We start from the raw sequence: 24,539 nt of genomic DNA, 5'->3' as shown, positions 1-24,539 counted from the left end.
ATATGGTAATCTCGGAATATAGTATATCTAGACGAGACAGGGCTAAATTTTTCTGGACATCTATGGATACCGTAGAATTTATGAGTTAATTATTTTTATGCGGTTCCAACTTAGATCGTAACAACTATAATACTGAAGTATTTAGCCTCAAAAATATATATACATATATCAAATTTTATTGCATTACATTGTTTTCCGGAACAGATATGGCTAAAATTTGATTTAAACAAATCCTATATGACGCACTATATCTCAAAAACTGAATATGATAGGCTCTTTGTCTCTTGTCTGTTTGTATTAGCTCTTGAATTTATAGCACTTTTTTTCAAAACACTATATAGGGTACTAAAATACTACCAAACTTTAATGGCAAGTTCTAAGTCAAAAATCAATAAAAAAAGAAATTCATCTGAATATGTGTCTGAAAAGGCTTCATTTTTTAAATACGAGGTGGAGGAAATCTAGACAAAATTTATATTTGTTTAAATTATAAGAAAGGATGAAGAACTTTATTCGAATTTAGCGTGTAAAGACTACAAAAATAGGCTCTTGCAGCAGGTCACTAGAATTTACCGTTATCAAGAAAAGATAAAATTTCATGACCAGTAAAGATAATCTAAACGTTACCATGAGTTTATTTCTGAAAATAATGATAATAATAATTTAAGCAATGATATTATCCATTAATTATAAAAAAAATTAATTTAGTAGTCGTTTTTTGGTCCAATTATTGAGTGGAATTCAGTGATGTACGGTATATTTTTCTATAACTTCTGGTTTAATGTAAATGTTCTGAATTCAACTGTTTTATAATCTAATTCAGTCTGCTGTGCTATGCTGTTTCATCGATATATCTATGGTATACAAAAAAAATTACAATTTTTTTTTGCACGAATAGCACAGATATCATGTGAAAGGAAATTTTATGCAAACAAAATATCAAAAAATACACAGTGTTATAAAGGAGGTAGTTTCCTTCAACTAAAAAGAAAATGGAAATGTCCATTTCTTGAAGGTACTTACATATTTTTAGTGCAGGAATTAGTTAATTTATATCAGTAATTTTTATCTTATTTTATCTCGAGAAATTTTATTTTACTTGTATGTATACACTACTCATGATGATCTCTTAGTTAATTGAAGGACATGCAAGGAAACCGTCATAGTGGGATTGTGCGATATCTCACAAATTTGACGATTTTTCACTGCAGTAGATTAAAACATTTTAAAAGACTTCAGAATGCATATTGTATTTTCATAAAACAGAAATAATATGGGTCTCATATTTTTTAACTTATTCTCTTTCCGTGATGTTGAAAATTTGCAAACACCCCATTCACTGTCATAAACACATTCATATGATTGGACAAAAAATAACATATCCAATTTTAGCACAGTACAGTAACTTCCCAGGAGTAAACAAAATTACTGTTAGACATTGGCAATCCAATTCACTTTAATAAATACACTCTGTTTGTTAATGACAGTATTTAGCTTTCGAATTACTACGATCTTCAAAAAACTTGCGGTGCTGCGTAAAATGGAGGCCAGTAATAAATTTATATTACTGTTTCTGTCTGATACAGAGTCTCCATAAATGTTTACAAGCCATATGACCACCGAACTTAGTCAACCAGCATTGCAGAACTAATACTAGCTTTCTTCGCAGAACGCAATTTGCAACCGATTGTCACTGCGCATGTGCGGTATCAAACTGATTTCCAACCGATTTCAAATTTTGTGCTCGGTGAACAGATTAAAAATGCTGGAGTGAATCGTGACGGAATGACCTATAAATATTTATTTATTTCAAATTTATGTTTATGACCTACTTTTAACACATTCATGGTCTGTTTGTTTGTCAAAGTAGTGTATCTATGTTTTCGAGCGACCTCTAAAAATAAATATCAATGAACCAATAATTTTTTTTTATTGAATTTGATGAACAAAAGAATAGAAATAAATCATGACACTTAAATTTTAAAAAATTATAAATATTTGATACTCACAGTGCGGTAGTAAATTTTGCCTCAAAAGTTTTTAAGTGTCTCGTGATTTATTTCTATTTTTTTGTTCATCAAATTCAATAAAAAACATTTATTAGTTCATTCATATTTTTTTTAGCACAGTGGGAAATATTGGAAAAAATTCTCGCAACTCGCCAATTTTCATCGTCTCATGATTTTTTTTTTTAATAATCTCGTAATCTGAATTTTCATATTCCGGTGAGGTTTTTCGAAAAACCCTTTTTTTAATGCTTAGGGAGCGCCCCTTATTATGACCCTTGATGATATATCTGATGTTTTTTCTTCAAAAACCTAACTCCAAATATATCATCAAGGGTCATAATAATCAATTTTTATTAATAGCAGATACTTTTTAAAAATTTTTTTCTACAACTGAACATCGAGTATTTAAAAATGTTTTCTTCGACATTGAGGTTGGGGCGCTCCCTAAGCATTAAAAAATAAAAAAAGGGTTTTTCGAAAAAACCTCACTGGAATATGAAAATTCAGATTAGATTATTAAAAAAAAAAATCACGAGATAATGAAAATTGGCGAGTGGTGAGAATTTTTTCCAATATTTCCCACTGTGGGTCGCTCGAAAACATTTTAGGTACACTACTTTTAAATTTAAAATAATTATGAGTGACCTTTAGAAATTAAAATATCGATTTGAAATTTTCAGTTCGAGATTTTTTCCAACCTAGAAAATGATAAAATAACAAGCAAAAAAATTTTAAAAAAAATTCAAGTTTTGACGATTTTGGAAATTTTTAAAAATCTAGAGCGATCTCTAAAAAAATTTTTTTTGAGCTGATTTTTTGAGGGGGCTCTTAAAACATGATAAACTAACATATTTTCACAAGAGACACAAAAAAAGTCAGGAGTCACGGATTATCGCTGTGCGAATGCTTTTGACCTATCACGCATGTGTGGTACAGTTGCCGACAGTTTCCGACTGCTGTGCAAACAAAGCTACTGTCAACGGAAAATCCTTAAATTTTAGCATCACCAATATTAATGTTTATTCATTTACAATGAACAATGACAAACCGTTACGTCTACGCTCGAAATAATGCTCTTTGATTGGTTGAATAGTATCTCAAAAATTACACCAATCACCAGCGTGTGAAACAGAATGTTGTTTTTTAATGCACTCTTGATCTTACTGTTTTAATAATTTTTATTTTACTAAAATCTTATTGTCAACATGAAGGCTCTGTATAATGGTATATCTTAATGGTCTTTAAAAAAAAAACTTTGTTTCAAATGCATATATTAATGATATGCAAATACAGGTAATAAACCAATTATAAAAAATATTTGGAAACTAACAAATGTGGCACAACATCAATATCCCTATACCTTTGTATCACTTTGTAAGATTTTGTTCAAAACCAACAAATCAGGGGTTATGTATACAAATAATACCAATAGGGTAGGACTTATAACAGCACAATATAAACATCTAAAATTTTATAAAATAGTAACATCTGTCATAAATTTATATTGGCTTGGTCAGTTTTGGGAATCTCTCAGGTATTCTGCCCTAATTATATACTAATTTTATTCAACATCCTAACCATGACACTATAATCCTAGTCTAGAAATAAAATTATATAAATCAAGAGATTGCAACGGGGGTCTGGTTAATAAAATATCGGATCTAAAAGAAAATCTTGGCTATTCCAATTTCAATTAAAATTTTTAGTCTTCAGAGGATCACATTCAATAATTATTTACTACTACGAAAGCCATAAGTTACTTAAAATGCAATAGTAAAACATTAACTTATCTTAAAAGTTAACAGGAACACACAACAATTCTACGTGATGAGAATTCATCGAACGAAAAGGAATGGACATTAAAACAATCTCTTCTCATATGAAAATAAGCTGTGGACGTTACCCTCCAATTGAGCCGAGTGGGATCTCAACTCAAAGCGGAGTTCCCCATCATACATCATTTCTCTGCAAAAAAAAAAACAGTATGTCTAAATGCAAATGTATGAATCAAAATAATTCAGTATTTTCTTTAAATCGTCTTATGATATAGAAAACTAAAACTATGCCATAAATAAATAACTTTGAACAATATAAAAAATGATCGGTACAAACGATACTAATTAAAAAAAAAAACATTAAATATTTTGAAATCATATTATAAATCTTCAAAGAAATTAGCTACTATCCTTGTTTCTAATATATAAAACGCAGAAGTAGGTACATGTATTAATTAATATCATGGTTGAGTTTCACACCGTCTTTGTTCAAAGTGTTCATTGAAGGTTTGTAATACTAATGATTTAAATATGTCAGGCAGGTGACTTTCTTTCAGTAGTACTAAACTTTACTAATTATACTATACTTTAAGGGGTTATATCGCTTTGAAATAATTTTTTTTCCAATAATTTTTTTCAGCTTAAAGTACACTAAAACATTCCTAGATTCATAATAAAAAACTTTTTTGCATGAAGAAAACTCAGAAATATCCGTAAAATTAATCCAGTCCGGACCTGAACCGCGCCACGGTCCGCCAGTTGCCGATCGCTGTTATACAGGGCTCCAGGGCTGGAAAATCCACATGGTTCATCTGCCTTTATATGAGAGCGACAAAGTAAAGTAAAGAAATCCGTGCGATAGACAAGGATGGTTATATTGAAGACGTTTCATAATCTGAATAGTCACTCCCACTTCTAACCCAAAATGGGCGGTGACTTCAGATTATGAAACGTCTTCACTATAGACATCCTTGTTTATCGCAGGAATTTCTTTGTTGCTCTCATGTAAAAACAGATGGACCATGTGGATTTTCCAGCCGGGTATACTGAATATAAGATTTTTACGATGGTTAGAACACGTGCGTCGTCAATCAGCTGTACGCTGTAGTTCGAGTTGTGCTATTATTGTGTTTGTGTTATTATTTGACTTTGTTGATTTGTGTGCAGTTATGAAATATGGGTGATAAGTTGTATGCAGGCCGTAAAGGCAGTATAAATCGAAGTACACCCCGTAAACGAAGTAAAATTGGAAGTAGACGTCTGCCTAACCATCATTCATTCGAGTGCGATCCGGAGTTTGTGAGCGCGTCGGCAAAGAAACTTAAAACTTGATGATGATAAGTGTGAAAGAAAAGTAAATGTGTCTTTTGGGTATCATTTCATTGATTTCATGACCATGAAAAGAGCAGGAAGAGCAAAATATAGCCATGGAAGGGCAATTATATGATGCCCGGATAGCAGTGATAAAAAAAAAATTATGCACCATATTATTATGATTTGCAAAAGTTACAGCATTTTCAAACTTCAAACGCGTTTTTCCTGAAACCATGTTTTTGAAATCGGCAGCAGCAGAACTCGAAGAGTTTTTATCCGATCGACTTGAAAATTGAACTGTAACACTTCATCATATGATTATCTACTGAAGTACACACGATTTTTACAATTGGTCAACAGTTTTTTTTTATAAACAATCAGTCGATTTTTTTGTCAAAAATTCAAATTTTTTATTCAAGATCTCACCAGGTTGCGAAAAAAATCCCTAAAATTATGATCGTGTGTACTTCACTAACTAAACTCATGTAGTTTATGACAACAATTTTTTATGCTTCCAGACGGTGATCCAAGGGACCAAGGGACTTCTGCTACTGTTCGCTGCAGAGGACCTTTGAAAAATTTTAGTGTTGTTCATGCGCTCTATAGCCACCATTTTGCAATAAATTTATCGATTGGTGTATTGGTTGTTCATGATTATTATAAAATAATGCTCAAAACAAATTCTTGAAAAAAGCCTTTTCTCAGGCTCCAAAGTGATATAACCCCTTAAACATTTCAAACAATTATTAATGACTAGCTTGTCTATGGAGTTCTCTTTATCGTGCCATATCACACTATAACATTTGGTGTCAAAGAGTATAAACTCATTTGATGAGAATTGAAATTAGGAAAATTTTTGGAATAGGCAACCAGCAATACATTTTTATAGATTTTATTACACAGTTTGTCTCAATATGAATCAATGCACAAATAACAGACTTTCCTCCATTCTAACACAGATTTTCTATAAAAATGGAGTTTATTTGAAATTCATGTTACTTTTTGTTGTAAAGAAATTTGTAATTTGCCGAAAATGTAATTGAAATGTAAATAAACCTAAATTATGATAATTTTTGGAACCGATTCAATTTTTGTTACACTATTTGTATATTTCAGTGCTTACCTCAACTCATTCAACGATTTGGTGCCAATATCTTGGCAACCATGTCTAATACCACACTGTAAATATGGAACGAACCTCAATACTGAACCCTTATCAACAATACTGCCACTGACGCCTTGAGCTACTTTTAATTTATCAACCTCGCTGAAAGAAATAGAAAAAAATTATTATCAGACAAACCCAATGCTAATTTGACATACTTATGGAAATATCTATTCATAGCAGAACCCATGGCATCTTTACGGTCCATGGCTTCTATGCTACCCATTCCGCGGTATTTCTTAAGTCTCACACCGTCTGAAAAGAAATACTCTCCAGGTGCTTCAGAAGTACCGGCTAACAGGGATCCCATCATAACTTAGAAAAAAAAAACTATTAAAATACCACCAATTTACCAACAAATTTTACTTACCCGTTGAAGCTCCTAGAGAGAGGGCTTTGATGATGTGTCCGATTGACTGAATACCGCCATCCGCGATAACAGGTATACCATAATCCTTAGCATATTCACTAACTTTGTATACAGCTGTAGCCTGTGGACGGCCTACAGCCATTACTTCTTGGGTGATACAAATGCTTCCACTACCCATCCCTACCCTTAAGGCATCTGCACCCGCGTCAATGAGATTCTTCGCTTGTTTCTTAGTCACAACTGCAACAAAATAGAAAACATTTGCAATTTAGACATATTTAAAAATAAATATATTTTATTTGCATAATCTACATTACACCGGATAACCCAAACCCAAGCCCAAACCATAGTTACTATTTTAAAGTTAAAGTAAGTATTTCAAATTAACGTCAGTAACGTTATATTGGAGATAAAATTTCATAAGCAATCTATTTTGCTTCGGTTTGAAATTAATTCTAAATACTTGCTGTTTACGTTAAAAAAGTCAATTTTGGAGTTAGTGTATTTAATTACGTTTTTTGTGATTCCGTTATGTATATAAAAATGCACAAGTACAAATGGTGATTAGTAAAAATTTGTATTTTGGTTAAATTTTGATGAAATACAAGTGATTAAATTGTAATTTGGATCAAATTAAAGAAAAGATATAGGATATCTCTAAATTCTAATAAGTATGACCACTTCCTGTTGAAGTGCGTCATAAAAAAAGGGATTTGTTTTTGAAATGTGTCCCTTTCTTGACTATTTTAAATGCTCTAATTAATATTGGAAGTGATGCATTTGGAAGTGGTGCATTATTATAACAATTTTATTTTAATGCAATTTAAAATTTTTAATATATGGTTGATAAGGATTTTTTAAACATTAAACTATATAAAACGGTTATAGGGGTGACTATACTAGTGATTATAGATTATGTTTAAATGTATTAATATTATAAGTGACATGTTATTCTAATGATTTTGTTACAGTACTGATTAAAGTTTTTTAAATAAAAATTAAATTCTTACCTTTTTGTGCTTTGGGTTTATAGCTTGTAAAACGTTTTTTTAATATATTTTACAGCTAAAAAATAATTTATAATTTTGAGCATCAATAGTATAATTCTTAACAGCATTTACTTATAGTTAATATATCAATAAATAGTGATAACACTTCCATAGTTTGTAGCAACTAAACAATAGTTGCTGCGTGCATGTCATGTTTTTAGAGTCAAATGGTTTAAATAATAAATTTACGATAATGGGATCGTTTTTGTGCATAAAATTCTATGTAAACTGTTACATAAACATAAAATATTCTTAAAATAGTCAATAAATAGCATTACTTTTTCCTTTATCATGTTTCACTGGAATTCCTTAAACATAGTATTAAAGGAGCTGGAATAATGATGTACTTGCGTTTGAAACTGATAATTCGAAACAATTTTGGATAAAATGATAAAAAACCAAAAATTGTCATAGATTTTAAATAATTTAGGAAAAATTTTTCAAAATTAAACAATTTGAAATGTCGCGAGTAACAGAATAATAAAAAAAATATAATTAAATTTTTGTGGGCTTACCATTTCCTGCAATGACTTGCAGATTTGGATAATGACTCTTGATAAATTTAATCATTTGAATTTGATAAATGGAATTTCCCTGTGAAGAATCCAAAATAACGACATCGACGCCAGCTTGTACTAGAAGTGCCAGTCTAGCCTTATCCTCTTCCCGAGTTCCCAGAGCTGCACCTACAATCAACTGCTTGTTTTCATCTTTAGAAGCGATCGGATAGCTTTTCGCTTTTTTCAAATCGGTGCGAGCCATCAAAGCTATGAGACTTCCTTGGTTGTTTATGATGGGTAGTTTCCCTTTTTTACTCTTCTCCAATATGTGGTTCGCATCGGTTAGTGTCACTCCAGATGGCGCCGTGACTAGATCGTCCAGCTTCGTCATAATGTTCTCTAATTTTATATTCTCATAATTTTTGCCTTCGAGGAAATCAATATCGCGACTTGTTACGATGCCTACTAATTTCCCGCCTAGTTTGCCATTTTCCGTTATGGGAATTCCACAAAAACCGTGCTCCTTTTTCACGGTAAGTACGTCAGAAACAGTGTTTGACGGACAGAGAACAACAGGATCATGAATGAAGCCATGTTTGTACTTTTTTACTTTAAGAACTTCATTAGCTTGATAGCTGGGTAAGCAGTTGTGATGGATTATTCCTATCCCTCCACAAAGCTGTAAAAATATGATTTCAGCCTTAGATATAAAGGGTTACCATGTGCACTAAAATTTTTATAATTAATTTCTCAAATATTACTCGGAGGTAAAGAAAAGTAGAAAAAGGGGCGACGGCGGCTTTTGATTTACGATAATAGACGTTTTATGAAACTTCGTATTATTTACTGTAAAAAAAAGTGTAGCCGTTACATGTTGCAAAAATACATAATTTTAGAGAAGAATTGATTTCAATTTTCTACGTCCATTTGTTCAAGTGAGAACTATTTGATGACCACCGAGAACTAAAAGTATATAAATTCCTCCGATTCATTCGATACGCTAAACCAGTAGTTAATTTAAATTAATTACATCTTGCATGAAAACTATCGAGAACTAAAAGTATGCGAGTACTTTCAGCGACTATCCGAGAACAGAGAGTACTTTTAAGAATTGGATAGTACACAATTTTTCATTCGAATTCTCCCAACGCTAATAAAATTACAACGATTTATGTATAACTTACCGCCATAGCGATGGCCATATCTGCTTCTGTTACAGTATCCATTGGGGAAGAAACAAGGGGAGCTTTAAGGGTAATTTTCTTAGTAAGTTGGCTTGAAAGATCCTAAAACACAAACTGTAAAGTTGAAGTCTAATATATTACTTTGTTACTTACAACATGATCAGCGGGAAAATCAATGTAGCCAGGAAGAATGATAAAATCGCTAAAAATTAAATAAGTGTTTCGAGGATAATTCAAAATAAATATTATATACATACTTGTAAGTTAGTCCATTCCCTCCATTAATCATTTGATGTGCTGTTAAGCCATCCTCAAGATCTATGTTATTTACACAGTTATTTTTCAAGTTGTTGAAGTCACCCATCTGCAGAAAACAATGTAACATTAATCTACAGAAATAATTAAATGTTTTAATTTAATGTATTTGCAAATATTAACATATCAAAAATGCATAATTTCGCAAACTAAAAATATACGCCTCAGATTAGAGCGTCCAGTTAATATTGATTTAAATTTATACCTACAATTTGTTCAGGTTTAATTAAATAAACCGGTCACTTCTACGTTTTCAATCTAGGAAACACGTGGAGAAAGATGCAAAATGAACAAGTAATTGTATTTTTAACAAATGGTACTTACATTTGATTGTTCCTTATTGTATCCGAGAAGTATTGTTTGTTAAATTTGTCATACACGTGGTGGAAGAGTTAGGTTAGCTTCTAGTAAAAAAATCAATACATGTACACCACAATTAATGCGATCGACTAATTTGCAAAATAATATGTGTACGATTAATGCTGTTTACTTTGGAAAAGTACACTTTTTATGTTTAAAAATGTCTTTCCTATTTCTTTGTTTTCAAGAAGCCGCGTGCCGCGTGTAAAACTTAACTACTGTGGCAACTAGTGATGGGACTACTCGAATGAAAATTATCGATTATATCGATTATGAAAATCTNTAACAAAGATGCCGACGGCGTCTATGCTTAAGCCGGGGATTAGGTCGGTGATTAAAAGGAAAGAAAGGGATTCTTTCCAGGTAGCCTTAATAAAGGCAGGTAGAATTTGCTCCTTGCACTGCACTTTCACAAAGCACGTGTGCTCTGGTCGGCTGCCCGCTAGGAACTGTTTTCCGATGAACAGTCCGTGATTAATAAAAAACAATAGATCCATTTATATTCATAGTAGCAGACAGTGTTGCCACCAACTGTTAGGAAAATGTATAATTCGCCTGACCAAATTGTACTAGATGATAGAAAAATGTACTAAACAGAATTGAAGTCGTCAGGATCAAGATGTATAGAGGAATAATATTTTCTTTACCTACATAACATCTTTCGATCGTTGATAAATTGATTATGATTACTGATAACTTGCCAGGAAAAGTAGATTTCATACATATGTATATGCAGTTCATGCAGCGCATCTATACTTCTTCTTCTTCTATGTATTGACCTTCGTCCAGTGGACATTTGGTCAGCTTCTGTAATTATAGTTCCGTGTTCTTACAAAATACAAATTTGGTGGATATGAATAACTTAAACATATTATGTCTCCATGCATATTATTGTCAAATGCAGGGAGACTATAGTCTCCATGGTCAAATGTATCAAACGTGACAAATGTCAATGAGACGTCAAAACGTTGTTCTGGCCAAAATCGCGCCATCTACTGGCAGGTGACAAGTGACTCTCCTATTAACCACAAATAACACCTGACAAAAAATGTTTATTTTCATAATAAACTTCTTATTAAAAAATAATGTCTTGTTCTATATAAAATATATTTTCCATAAAAACAGTTTTACACTTATTTAAATAAAATCTAAATAATAAAAAACAAATTATTCTCAAAACTAAAATCACAGAACAGTCACATTAGAAATAAAAAATACCTACTAATGATAAAGAATAAGTACAATCAACACATTCTTTAAATAATAAAAAATAAATTATTTTCAGAAAATAAAGTCACATAAATGTCACATTAGAAATGATATACTAATGATAAAAAATAGAAACAAACATCGGTTATAGTACAAATAAATACATGGTACCTATGTATTACACACACATAAACGATCTTATTTATTTGTAAGCATAAAAAATGTCTTTCCGAAGTAAGGACTGACTAGGTTTCCACTCAAAGCAAGGAGTCTTGCCAAGTAAACCTTTTGCCATTAGAAGCGAATTACATGTTTCAGGTAACAAGCGATTTCGTAATTTAGTCTTGATAAGACTTAATTGAGAAAATATCCTCTCAGCTGATGCACTGCTATGAGGAAGACTCAGTACATTAAAAACAAATTCACATACATTAGCAAATATATTCTGATCCAATGAATTCTTCATAGAATATAATTCGAACCAAAATTCAGTGAAATCTAGTATTTTCAAATTATTTTTTATAGTGTCTGGTAAATTACACAGTTCCCTACATTCTGAAGCCACTTCTTCCACATTGTCATTTAGTAAATGAGGAAATTGCTCAAAAAGTGGTGTCAAAGAAGTTGGCTTGCTTAAAAGCAAGTTTGGGTCCAGTAACTGAAAATTTTCATATTGATCAACATTTTTAAATCTTTCACGAATTTGTAAACATAGCTCTACATAAAAATTCAGACAGTTATTATAGAAAAGAGTTAAATTTTGCATTTGCAAGTAATGCTTTCTAATAAGTAGCTCAGTTTTTTGGCCCAAATAAATATCTTTATTTGATAAATACTCATGTACATTCAAAGGATTGACTTGTTGTATATTCTTTGCTCTGTCAATATAATCAGACTTCATAAAATTTTTCAGTATTGTTTTGTAAAGTGTGCTAATTCGGTTATATAATAAATATAGTTTGGGCTCCTCAGATTGAAATTCCAAATTCATTTTATTTATGTGTGGTATGATATAAGACAAAAATGTAAGATAGAGTTCCACATTGACATTATTAAATTTGTCTAAAATATTAATTGCTTTTTGCAATTCCTTTTCTTCAGCAACTTCATGTGTAAAAAACAGTTTCAGTGCTGACCATTGTTCTAAAATACGCACTACTACAGCCTAAAACAACAGCTATATATTTTATTTTCAAAATATTAAATAACTTACCTCCAACGACAACCATCGGGTTTGACTTAGTTTAAGCATCTTGTGCGGTTTCAGTTCAACAAATGCTTGAAATTCTTGATAAATATTTAATCTTTTTGGGCTTCTTGAGATATAATTATAAATATCTTGCACAAATTCTTCTATTTCTGATGGGATCTTTTTGGATGCCATAGATGCACATAAATGTAAACTATGGCATATGCAACCAATTACAAAAATATTGGGATTTATTTTCTCTTTTAATTTTGCTTGTACTCCACCAATATCGCCCATCATTACAGCAGCATTATCAGCAGCTAAACCAATTATATTTGTGGGATTTATTTTATGTTTATTTAAAAGACATATTATTGCAGTGGTAAGCCCATTTGCAGTGCAATCATTTACTTCGAGTACTGAAAATAGTTGCTCGGTGATCATCATTTTTTTTTTATCAATAAATCTTGCTAATACAGCTAAGCATTTCTTCGAAGAGATGTCAGTTGTCTCATCTATTATGATTGAAAATTTATTGGTTTTTAAATTCTCAGTGATATCAAGTTCAGCTTCATTTTTTAACATATGGATCATTTGTGTACACTTCGTCCTTGCACAATTAATATTTTTAACAATTCCTGAATCTGTGAGACAAGAATGTAGAAGCCTCGGTATATGATCCATAATTAACATTGGACAATTGTGCTCTACAACTAATCCCATTATTAACTTATATTCTGCTTCCTTAATAGAAACTGATAACCTATTATGCACTGAAGCTTCCTCCATCATTAATTTAATATTTGCTACTTTCACAATTTTTTGCGATTTCTTTTTATGACGAATATTTTTAGCATGCCTTAACAAGTGAGATATTCCACCCTCTAAAGTTTGATTACAAGTTATACATAATTTTTCACCATTTTGTAATAATTTCAACCAATTAAATTGTTTAAGCCATTCCTCTTTAAACCTTTGGGAATAAACTTTCTTCTTTTTCTGCGAAACACAAGAAAACATTATATTCATTCATAATGGTAACATTTGTTTGGCTACATAGAGCTACTTACTTTTACTCGTAACGTTTCTAATTCTTGACTCTCCGAAAGACTATCTGTATCTGTAACTGTATCTATAGACCAAGTAGATGCTGTGTGTGTAAATTGCTCCTTTGGAATAGAACTAATAGAAGGCTGTTGGGGTTCAGTTACTGATACTGTAGAGGTGGATGGTGGATAATCATCTTTTCGGTTAATTCTTGTGACAAACCTACTCATAAAACGTAAATTAATTTTCACTTCATCAGTGACTACTTACCATCTTTTTTACCTATCCATTATAAAACAAATACACTAAAGCCTGTATTGTATAATTTAATGGCTATAGATATGAAATGTAGACACTTCAAACTCCAATCACTCCCTAACCACTAACCAAGTAATGGCAACTGACAACTGACAACCACATGAGATAAGGCAGTAACGGAACAGACCATTATTTATTCTGTGGTAGTGGTTAGGTCTACCACACCATAGATCACCTAGACTGTTTCACCTTAGCAGTAGGCACAACAAAGCATAATAATGGAGTAGGCACCATTCAAGTATAGAAAAAAATTGGAATGGGAATAATCTATAATTTTTAGTTTTAGTTCAACTGGCACTAATATGTGAAATTGTACTAAATATTATAAAAATGTATTTTTGTATAGCCAAGTGCGAATTGTACTAGATTCGTACAATTGTACTAGCAGTGGCAACGCTGGTAGCAGATGCTTACTAGAGATTCTTAGAAAATTATGTTTGTCACAAGGTTTTGCTGACTATGTAATCCAGAAACAGAAATTATCAGGCAGTGCANTTTGGAAAAGTACACTTTTTATGTTTAAAAATGTCTTTCCTATTTCTTTGTTTTCAAGAAGCCGCGTGCCGCGTGTAAAACTTAACTACTGTGGCAACTAGTGATGGGACTACTCGAATGAAAATTATCGATTATATCGATTATGAAAATCTCTCGAGATATCTCGAGTGATCATATAAATTCATTCGATTATTCTTAGTCGAATGACGAATGACAGTGGCCACAGCATTACTAACGTCAATCGTCACTCGTCATCACCGAATACCGCAAACGCGCTGCTCGAGCGAGAGCACAAGTGTTTCGATTATTCCAACGCTCTAACGAGCTACAAAAACAAAACCTCGAGATAAGACGGCCGAGAGGATGGATGAGACAATCGATTATCACCGCATAAAAAAAATATGCAGTATTTTTATGAGTGGCATCGCGCGGTTTTGAAGGGCGGTTTAGAAAGGAGCTTTATTTAGCAAGAATAGAAATTCATATGAATGAAAATAATACAAAAATTATGTTTTCTATATATTTTTTTTTTCAAAAACCCAAACAATGGATCTCTTTAGGCGGCAACTACTCATTTTAAACACATGCTGATGAACCACTCAACTGACAACGAAGAAATTCCGCAATACGCTAAAGTCATTAATTCATTTTTTTTCGCATATAATTTTTGGGATAGGTCGGAAATTTTGGAAGTGGACTTTCGATTATATATCATTCGAATGATCATTCGATTATAAAATTAATTCGAAAGGTAACCTCTCGATTATTTAATTCATTCGATTATTTCCATCACTAGTGGCAACATAATGTGGCAATTTTAATTTTGCTAANATGTGCTGTTAAGCCATCCTCAAGATCTATGTTATTTACACAGTTATTTTTCAAGTTGTTGAAGTCACCCATCTGCAGAAAACAATGTAACATTAATCTACAGAAATAATTAAATGTTTTAATTTAATGTATTTGCAAATATTAACATATCAAAAATGCATAATTTCGCAAACTAAAAATATACGCCTCAGATTAGAGCGTCCAGTTAATATTGATTTAAATTTATACCTACAATTTGTTCAGGTTTAATTAAATAAACCGGTCACTTCTACGTTTTCAATCTAGGAAACACGTGGAGAAAGATGCAAAATGAACAAGTAATTGTATTTTTAACAAATGGTACTTACATTTGATTGTTCCTTATTGTATCCGAGAAGTATTGTTTGTTAAATTTGTCATACACGTGGTGGAAGAGTTAGGTTAGCTTCTAGTAAAAAAATCAATACATGTACACCACAATTAATGCGATCGACTAATTTGCAAAATAATATGTGTACGATTAATGCTGTTTACTTTGGAAAAGTACACTTTTTATGTTTAAAAATGTCTTTCCTATTTCTTTGTTTTCAAGAAGCCGCGTGCCGCGTGTAAAACTTAACTACTGTGGCAACTGGCAACATAATGTGGCAATTTTAATTTTGCTAACTACTACGTTTCTTTTTCCTTTCCTACTTTCACATCACACACAACTACCACCCTAGAACACTCACAATATAGAATTCTAAGTACCTTTTTTTACCGACGTACCACGTTCCGCCATCTCTAGTTGACAAACAGAAATATATTTATTTTAATTTATATAATATAAAAACAAAGCATAATGCTTAGGTCAATATTACAATTAATAACTTATTTTAAAATATAATCTATAGATAGCTCAAATACTAATGATTTGCTTTTTACTAATTTAGTTCTCAGATTGTCACTAAATATCAACAGTTAAATTAATTATAAATAGTTCGAAGCCGTTTCGAAATGCAAGCTCCCAGTCTTTGTTTTAAATTTCCGTTATTGGTTGTTACATAAAAGGATATTTTGAAGTCAATAAAAAGAAGACAAAATACATTTGAAGACCTTAACTTTGTCAATGTCATTGTAAATAAAATAATTTCCTGTAATATTGGCAGACCCTCCCATAGATTATTATAATCTGTGCTACCTAATTATGCTTTACTCTCTCTAACCAATCACAAATCACTAATTTAGATGGCAGGATGTCAACTCAAATGGTATCAAAATAAAAAATAGTCATGGTGGAGGTAGTAAGCAAATGGACAAGGATTATTTCAAAACACGTAATTTATATCTCTATAATAATTACTGTATTATGTAGACATTAATTACAATATTTTATTTTATTTTATTTAATCTTATATAAGCATTTATTAAATTTAGTTTTTGAGAATTTCATTTTCAAGTTAATCTTACATTTAATTAATAATGTGCAATTAAAATGATTTTTATTTCATTTGGTGCAATTGTTCAAGTGTTATATGTATAAAACAATATTGCAGACAAAGTAGTATTATCAACAGCCATTGTTTTCCGATAAACAGTCCGTGATTAATAAAAAACAATAGATCCATTTATATTCATAGTAGCAGATGCTTACTAGAGATTCTTAGAAAATTATGTTTGTCACAAGGTTTTGCTGACTATGTAATCCAGAAACAGAAATTATCAGGCAGTGCAACAAAGAAAAATTATCTAAACTTTGTATCATAATAAAGTTAATTTAAGTTCCCAAAATAATAAGTGAAATAAAGTTTTTATTTATATAAATAAATAAAAACCATATATATAAAGTTTTTATTTGTATAAATAAATAAATACTATATACATAATAATATGCCACCTATTACAGATATATTTATACATAATGCAATCGGTTATATAGCATATATAGGCAATTTGCATAGTTGCTATTTCCTCCCCCTTGTGTTACTATGGCGTACTAAATCTCTTTAGAAGCATTTATATAATTGATTTAAAATCTACAATAGTTAGTGATCTATGTTTCTTTATTTTCCTTTATAGTCATCTGTCTGTCATGGTTTTTTACAACAATGCAGTAAATAACCCCATTAACCATTTTTTCAGTAAAGGAAGCACCTTGTGGAGGTTTATATTATTCATTTTTTTACCTATTGCTATTTACAAATTTAGCATTTTGTACGGAATTAATACCTAATTATTGTTTTTTTTATTAAGGAGGTAGGAAGTTATGTAGTTAGTCATTAAATATTTATTTATTTCTGAAAAAATAATTATTTTTTAAAACATACCTGCGCCCTCTACCAACCAAGTTTCTAGTTACTTTCATATTAAGGCAGAAAACTTTAGAGCTCACTGTAACTATATTTGCAATGCATTGAAGTTCAGTTATATCCCAAGAGATGTCGCTGGATAAGTCATGTTGAATTATTTTTAAAGATTAAAGTAATAATAATGATTAATTATGATGCCTTAGAATGAAACAATTTCTACAAACAGTTTAAAACCTCAAATATAAAGTATTTTACGTTTGTGATGTATCAGACAATATACAAAAATAATTTTACAGGACTGCAATTTTTTTTAATCATATCTACGGAGAATTAGGTAATTATCGAATGGTTGGAGTAATTAAATTCACTAAATTTCATTATGTAAATAAGTGTGAAAACAGCAATAAATTATAGTACGTTGGGGAAATTTTCCAAATGCTAATATTAACGTATGTAATTTCAGGGTGCATATAATGCACCTTTGTTGGGGTCAAATGAAGTAAAAATTACCTAAGATGTCTGCTTGAAATTGTTTTTTATAAATTTCGAAATATTGTTTACTTCCACCTCTTCCTTTATTATTGGAATGTATTTAAGGGCAGCTCTGTATCTGTATATTACTTACTTGTTCAATACTTAATCAATTTATTTTTTTATTTCCATAATTTCATAGAACGTAATCACAGACCAAATAGCTATCGCCAAGCTATATTGTCTGTGACGTAATAGACAATATATGCATTATTTTTGCTGTAATTTACCTGACAATTTCATTACAACTAGATGACACTGATTATTATGGGTAGGTATTTCAATTGTTTGTTTGCAAAAGGCAGGCACGCCTACATTATCAGAGTTGCCATCGTACAAAAAGTAGAATGTTACTTCAATTACATATGTCTGTTAGGCAGATTAAATTACAGTGGTCTAGTATCAGATAACACGTAAAAACAACAGTTTCGCTAACGCGACCTGACAAGGTTTGGGTATACGAAAGGCATGTTTATTATGCAGTTACGTACTTAGCGTAATGGTGAGCACTGCATTAAATTTGCAGTTCCGTGCAACAATGTAGAGCTATTTGTTATACAGACGTGAGCAGATACCAGATTTATAAATTTATTAACTCTGTTCGACTAATGCAGGGCAGGTTAACTGATTTATTTCCGAGAAAAGAGAAAATTAATTAACAAACGTGTTGTAGAGAAGATTAGTTAATAGACTGAATTAGGATCAAGCTTTATTTTATTTGTAGCATGTTTTACAAAGTCAAGATACGTATTTCACAACTTCACATTAATTTAATATTTTTTTAATGGAATATATTATTTAAATTAATATTTAATGTGTTGTAGTTAGAAGTTATATTTTTACTACGAAAACCAATGCAGCGTTAATTTTTTTTGTAGACGGTAAGACTTTTTTAATCTGTAGTGAAAATTTAAAGATTGAGGTATTATTTTAAATAATTTTCTTGCTGCATGACGTGTCAATATTAATGACATCCATGGACAGCGGTCCAAATATATGTACCAAAAGTTTGTGACCGAAAAAGAATTGTGTTTTAAATATATAGTTGGAAGTAATAAAATGTTTAGTTGTTTTTTTCCTTAATGATTTCTCTTTAAAATACAAGTTCTTAATACTAAAATAGAACTTACCATTTTTCAATGGTAATATTTTGGTACCTTTAAGTGAGAATATGGATCAACTTACTCTGACTTAATCGTGAGGTCTCCCCCCCTAATACGATAAAAGAAATAGTTTTCTTAGTGATCCCAGTCAAAATACTGTGTCATAAACATAAGTAGAGCATCTTGAGATTTTTTACGATGACTGTTTCGCGTAGCATCCTTGATTTGACATAGAAGTATGCTTTTGTGAAGGAATTAATAGAAGAATATGGTGAAAACGCTGCTTAACTCCCATATACATGCAAACGGCCCTGTTCCTGGTGCGTTATATTTCATCGTTATGCCTCATAGAATTTCATTAGGTCATCATTGGCAGAGGAAATCAGTCAAGGGGAAAGAGGAGCACTATGAAACTTTATTAACGTTCTCGTTTGTTCGTTGTTATGTACGACACAAAACTGGTGTTCTCGTGATAACATGGATTATGTATTTTCTTAGTTATATTAAATTTACATTCTCCGCTGCGGGATGATTTCATGCCCGTTTTATTGTCGTGCACTCCACTATAATTACTTGCAGTTTTTACGACCTGGATCTAATAAAATATATAGTTGCTTTGCCTTATCGGGAACGTTAAATTTTGAGGGCAACGACGCTTCTTGTTAACCCACAAAATTTAACCACCCGGCAAAGTAGTAGGAAAAGATGTACAGAATCGATTACGGCATTCTAAACAAAACTAAGTACATACAATTTATTTACAAAGCGTAATTACTTGGTACTACGATTTAATCGTACTTGCAAGTTTTTAATAGATAAGAAATTCAAATTTGATCAAAGTATAAGCAAAATGTTACTTTTTTTTTAAATAACCGTATTCCTGCCACATTTTGAACCATCTGATACTGTATGTCTTCATCGCACAAACACGGCCTGTAATAATTGTTGTACATGAAATTTTAATTCCCTTCCCGTTTCGATAATGCTGCAATTGTGTTATTCCCATCAGGATAACCGTAACTTATAATCTGATGGCCGACCCCGATGAAAAATGGTGGGCAATAAAAAATAATGCCTTGGAAATTGCCAGTTCGCTAAACAAACTTAATAATTTTAAATCTAAAATTGGTCAATTGAACAGAGCCGAATGTGTATATTTGGCGTTTACACTTCAAAAAAATAAACACAGATTATACCGCGGTCTAACGCTGTGGGTTCGAAGGTTATACAACTGTCATATCTGGCCAAACAGATGGGGTAGGGGCTGTAGCCGTTAGGCAAGCGGTTAGGCTGAACTAACTGAAGAGGTACTTAAATTATCAAAATTTTTATTTATAAGAGAAACAAAACAAAATCAACTCTATTACAATTAAATTAAATAAATAAAACCAATTACAGTCACCTGATCAGAGTTTCTACCTTACGCTACTGAATATTTTAAAGTATCATTCGCATGCTTTTAACTCCAAAAACAATTTCTAAAATGTAATATTTTATGCAGTTGCACTAAATTTGGAATTCCGCAAGAATCAACATTGCGGCCAGTTTCTTCAACGCTGTTGTCAATAACATTTAACTCTTTTAACTCTTCTGTCTGGGCGAAGCATTTGCAGGATCACCACTGTAGATACCGACAGTGAAGAACGGCGAAATGTTTGGAAGCGATGTATGCGATCAGTTACAAAGGCTTCTGCGCAACGTCTCAGAAGATCACCAGTAGCTAAGGAGTGGTTCCATCTGTAGCGGTCTTAGAATCAGCAACAAGAACCAGAATAAACATCAGGGATATTCTTAGAGGTTCTGATAGCGGGTTTGCCCCCACAGAGCTTAGCCCGACAACGACAAGGGTAGGCCAAAGATTTCTAGCTAAGGAGCTAAGGTTAAGAAGAAACATGTAAGTATTGTAAGTGTATAACTGGCAACGTACATGGGCCATGGTATAGCAACCCGAAAAACCATGGTACTTTATTATAATTGTACCTCCAATTATTCTCACAATGTGTAATTTTATTGCAGATTACAACTTTTTTGTCTGGTAAGTTTATCAAAGTTTGAAATTTACTTCAAATATGAAATTTCTTTAAGGCAAATTTAATTCTACAGAATATTATTATATGCATTTTACAATGTAATTGTGAATTTACATTGTAAAATGTATATAACATGATTGTATTTCTAAAATGTCTTTTGCTAGCAACTAGTAACCTACGTCAATTGTTGTAATTTTACTACATTCCTTTTTGTAGTATAAATTGTAATCAGTTCTAACAAACAAAATATATTTAAATTACTGAAAATAAAATTAATAATAATAAAACACAAATATTTAGAACTAATCTGTATTATGAATTACATTAATACAGCCACTGTCACTGAGAATTACAAGCTTCCTACTTTTTTGAGAATTTGTAATTTTTTAAAATTTATGTATTATATAGAAACTTTTCTTTTTTCTTATTTGAAAAACAATTTCTGCCTGGCTGAAAAATGCAGTAAAGGTAACAGTTTATGTTAGTAATGTAATTTCTCTGTAATTTTACAATGACATCTTCTATTTGGATTTATTTATTTCATTTTTCTGTACTCCTGTATAGTATTTTCATTGTAATTGAACTTCCAAATATATACAATCGTAAATTTACATTACAATTGCTCCCTTTTTGGTGACTGTTTAGTAAATTTGCCAAAGGTCTTAATTTTTTTTTTATTAGTAATGTAATTTTTTTTATTAGTAATGTAATTTTCTTATATTTCAATTTTTAGTGTAGACTGTTTCCTCCTAATCTACATGATGTTTAATATAGTTTAACTTCACTAGTGATATTATTTTCATTATAATTATACTTTTAATTTACCAACAATTGTAATTTTACAATAAAATTTCACCCTTTTGGGTATTTATGTGGTAAATTTACCATGGTTTTTAATCTACTTTAATTGTGATATGCCTTTAACATGTGATTGTAAATTTACATTTCAATTACATTCGACGGCGTATGCTGTTTGTAACAAGTAACCTATGTTAATTCTTGTAATTTTACAGTATTAGTTTTTGCAATTAATTCCTAGTACCAGATACATCAAAGTACATCTGGTAACAATCAGTTTAACCAAAGATTTACGCTTCCAAAGCTAGCGAGATTTCTAGTGAGGATACAAAAGGTGTGCTGCAGGGCTATCTATATTCATGCCCTACACCCTTGCATGTGTCGTTGCACTCCTCGATCTCGTTTATGCTAATTTGTGAAGTGAATGTATTGGTTTATGAATCACAGGTATTAATATTGGGGCCGCACCTGTTCTAAATTGTATAACCCGTGTGGATGCACTTGTATTGTTTTACGGTCTAGGTGATTGTCATTTTAACCCTCACAGGTGTTGTTCTGCCTCTTATCGTTTTTTTTTTTTCAGAATTATAGGAGCTCTCGCGTACCCCAACCAGGGTCAAATTGGGACATAAAATTACTTAAATGTGTCGGAGAATGGAAAGTGCATACGTTTGATAGAAAAACGTTGTTGGAAGAAAAGGGTACTCTTATTTTATGTCGTTAAATCACCGATTTCTTAGAAATAAGCAATGTTATATAAAACTTAGCTACAACCGGCGCATCCGCCATTTTAAAATAATAGCTGTATTGTAAACCTCTACAGTTAATTACAACTTAATATAAAATAAAAATAAAATGTACCTATTTAATTTTAAACACTGGAGCGTAAAATTAAATACGCCACACATACAAATTTATACGTATTGAAAATTTTCATTATCAAGGCCAACTGACAGTTTCTTTTGTATTATTGTTTTGTTTCTTCCAATGTGCTCTCAGTATAAAATAATTCACAATTCATCGAAAAAACGTTGGGGCATATATGTACCTGCCAAAAAAATAGAATTAATATCACCAAAAAGATATAGGTAACATATTTGTAGATTTCGAGAAAAATATTTTTGTATCTGTTAAGGCGGTTTTCCACTAAACGAACAAAACAAAAACAAAACAAACTTGTGTCGAATAAAACAGAACTGTAACTTTTCGCAAACTTTTTGAAGACTGGCGTGTTTTGCGACAGTTTTAGTTTTGTTTTTCGGGTCCCCCTCGAAAGCGGTCACATCAAAAGGTTTCGACGTGTTATGAAACTCAAGTCTCTAGTCTGTTTAGTGGAAACGGTCGTGTTGTGTTTTCTATTTAAGTGATCCAACCCAATATCTATGTTGGCGTTTTCTTCTTCCCATAAACAATATTTTAATCATTAATGAATTATAGCTATTAAAAATATATATGTGTACAGTTAAGGTGTTTACTTGGCTAGTATACAAACAAACTAACTAACCGAGTAAACACTTTAACCGTACATATATACACTTACTTTTTTCCAAGGACTTCAGTATAAACCAGCCATAAATAAGAATAAAAAAATCTTCTCTAAACATGTTGGTTGGTTATTGGAAAAATGCGTTCTGACTTCCTCGCGACAACCAGTGGAAAAGAACCGAAAACAAAAACAAAACTCGAACAAAATGTAGCCCGCTTGATGGAAATAAGAGTTTTGTTTCAGTTTTGTTTTTGTTTTTCAGTTTCTAGAAAACACAAACAGGACATAAACTCAACTGTCCGTTTAGTGGAAAACCGCCATTATATTTATTCAGTATCACTGTGGTTTGCACAGCCCTCTTAGCACCATGGTTTCATTGATAGCTTCTTAAAAACATTTAAACGACAGTTTAAGGAATATTATTGGGGGTATTTACGGGCATCCCAATAAAAATTTTCTTAAAATTATTGCGCAAAAGTTTATGTGAAGAAACGCCGTTCGGAATGTCCGGGGTATGTATAAAGCCCGGCTAGTCTTGAAGTTGACTTTCCCGGGCAACAAATACCTAGTGCCATTAATTCATTTAATGGACGTCCAGTTGAAATTGCGGAATTTTACGTTCCCCATCACCGTAAAATCAGTTCGAGCAATAAAACGACTTGATATCGACGTACCCAACTTCTGTGTTCATGTTTCAGAATAATTACCGTGAAATGTGTATGCATTTGTCCGTGCTGACTGCCCGAATTATATTATTGCTGTTTTACTGATTACCTGCGGGTCTTGCGTGCGTGATAAACGCGTAATTATTACTTAGTGGCCCTTTATCGAAAACTTATCTGATTATGGCAGCAGACCCGTTATCTGTAGCATCACACAAAATTGTTAATTTGTTAGGCATTGTACTAATTTGTCCCGATATTCGGAAACTACTGTAAATGTCACCGCCATTATATAAATGACAGCGTACCCTACATGAAAGCCGATGCTCTACAATCGATAACTATATTGAAAATCATAATTGCGATTGGCGACAGCTTAAAAGCCCAGTATACGGTGTCACCAATTAAGTATGCATCGTACAGGAACATTTTTTATTAATCAATTTGTTTAAATCTGGCTTATTTTCAATTAAATATTTCGTTATACAGGGTGTGACGTGTATAATCTATAAAAATTAAACTACAGCTTCCT

The 24,539-nt window shown here is 31.5% G+C and overlaps 2 protein-coding genes across 3 annotated transcripts; both read right to left on the bottom strand.

The window, feature by feature from the left end:
- Window positions 1-3,263: 3,263 nt before the first annotated feature.
- Window positions 3,264-15,760, bottom strand: LOC108910507 (inosine-5'-monophosphate dehydrogenase). Of its 2 annotated transcripts, XM_023455763.1 has the most exons (10): window positions 15,478-15,760; window positions 15,133-15,202; window positions 9,624-9,660; window positions 9,520-9,568; window positions 9,367-9,468; window positions 8,198-8,861; window positions 6,634-6,873; window positions 6,422-6,578; window positions 6,222-6,365; window positions 3,264-3,974 (listed from the first exon to the last, which is right to left on the bottom strand). In XM_023455763.1, the coding sequence occupies exons 2-10, from the start codon at window positions 15,200-15,202 to the stop codon at window positions 3,869-3,871; spliced, it is 1,569 nt and encodes a 522-aa protein (XP_023311531.1). In that variant the 5' UTR covers window positions 15,478-15,760; the 3' UTR covers window positions 3,264-3,868. The 2 variants fall into 2 exon arrangements, with proteins under 2 accessions (XP_023311531.1, XP_018570642.1); XM_018715126.2 differs by lacking the exons at window positions 15,133-15,202; window positions 15,478-15,760 and adding an exon at window positions 10,006-10,292 and having other exon boundaries at window positions 9,624-9,730.
- Window positions 11,245-13,859, bottom strand: LOC108910509. The gene is made up of 4 exons (XM_018715129.1): window positions 13,769-13,859; window positions 13,510-13,708; window positions 12,464-13,438; window positions 11,245-12,415 (listed from the first exon to the last, which is right to left on the bottom strand). The coding sequence occupies exons 1-4, from the start codon at window positions 13,774-13,776 to the stop codon at window positions 11,453-11,455; spliced, it is 2,145 nt and encodes a 714-aa protein (XP_018570645.1). The 5' UTR covers window positions 13,777-13,859; the 3' UTR covers window positions 11,245-11,452.
- Window positions 15,761-24,539: the final 8,779 nt, after the last annotated feature.

Source organism: Anoplophora glabripennis, unplaced genomic scaffold (genome assembly GCF_000390285.2).
Source record: "Anoplophora glabripennis isolate ALB-LARVAE unplaced genomic scaffold, Agla_2.0 scaffold370, whole genome shotgun sequence".
Taxonomy (NCBI): domain Eukaryota; kingdom Metazoa; phylum Arthropoda; class Insecta; order Coleoptera; family Cerambycidae; genus Anoplophora; species Anoplophora glabripennis.
Note: the sequence above shows the minus strand (reverse complement) of the source record. Positions and strands in the feature narration are given on the sequence as shown.

Coding starts and splice junctions, on each gene's coding strand:
- LOC108910509 (XM_018715129.1), bottom strand. Junction 13,439..13,509: donor TAGAAACGTTACGAGTAAAA/GTAAGTAGCTCT, acceptor TGTGTTTCGCAG/AAAAAGAAGAAAGTTTATTC. Junction 12,416..12,463: donor CCCGATGGTTGTCGTTGGAG/GTAAGTTATTTA, acceptor CTGTTGTTTTAG/GCTGTAGTAGTGCGTATTTT.
- LOC108910507 (XM_023455763.1), bottom strand. CDS start 15,202: ATGGGTGACTTCAACAACTTGAAAAATAACTGTGTAAATAACATAGAT. Junction 9,569..9,623: donor GGGAATGGACTAACTTACAA/GTATGTATATAA, acceptor TTTAATTTTTAG/CGATTTTATCATTCTTCCTG. Junction 6,874..8,197: donor GCAAGTCATTGCAGGAAATG/GTAAGCCCACAA, acceptor ATTTTGTTGCAG/TTGTGACTAAGAAACAAGCG.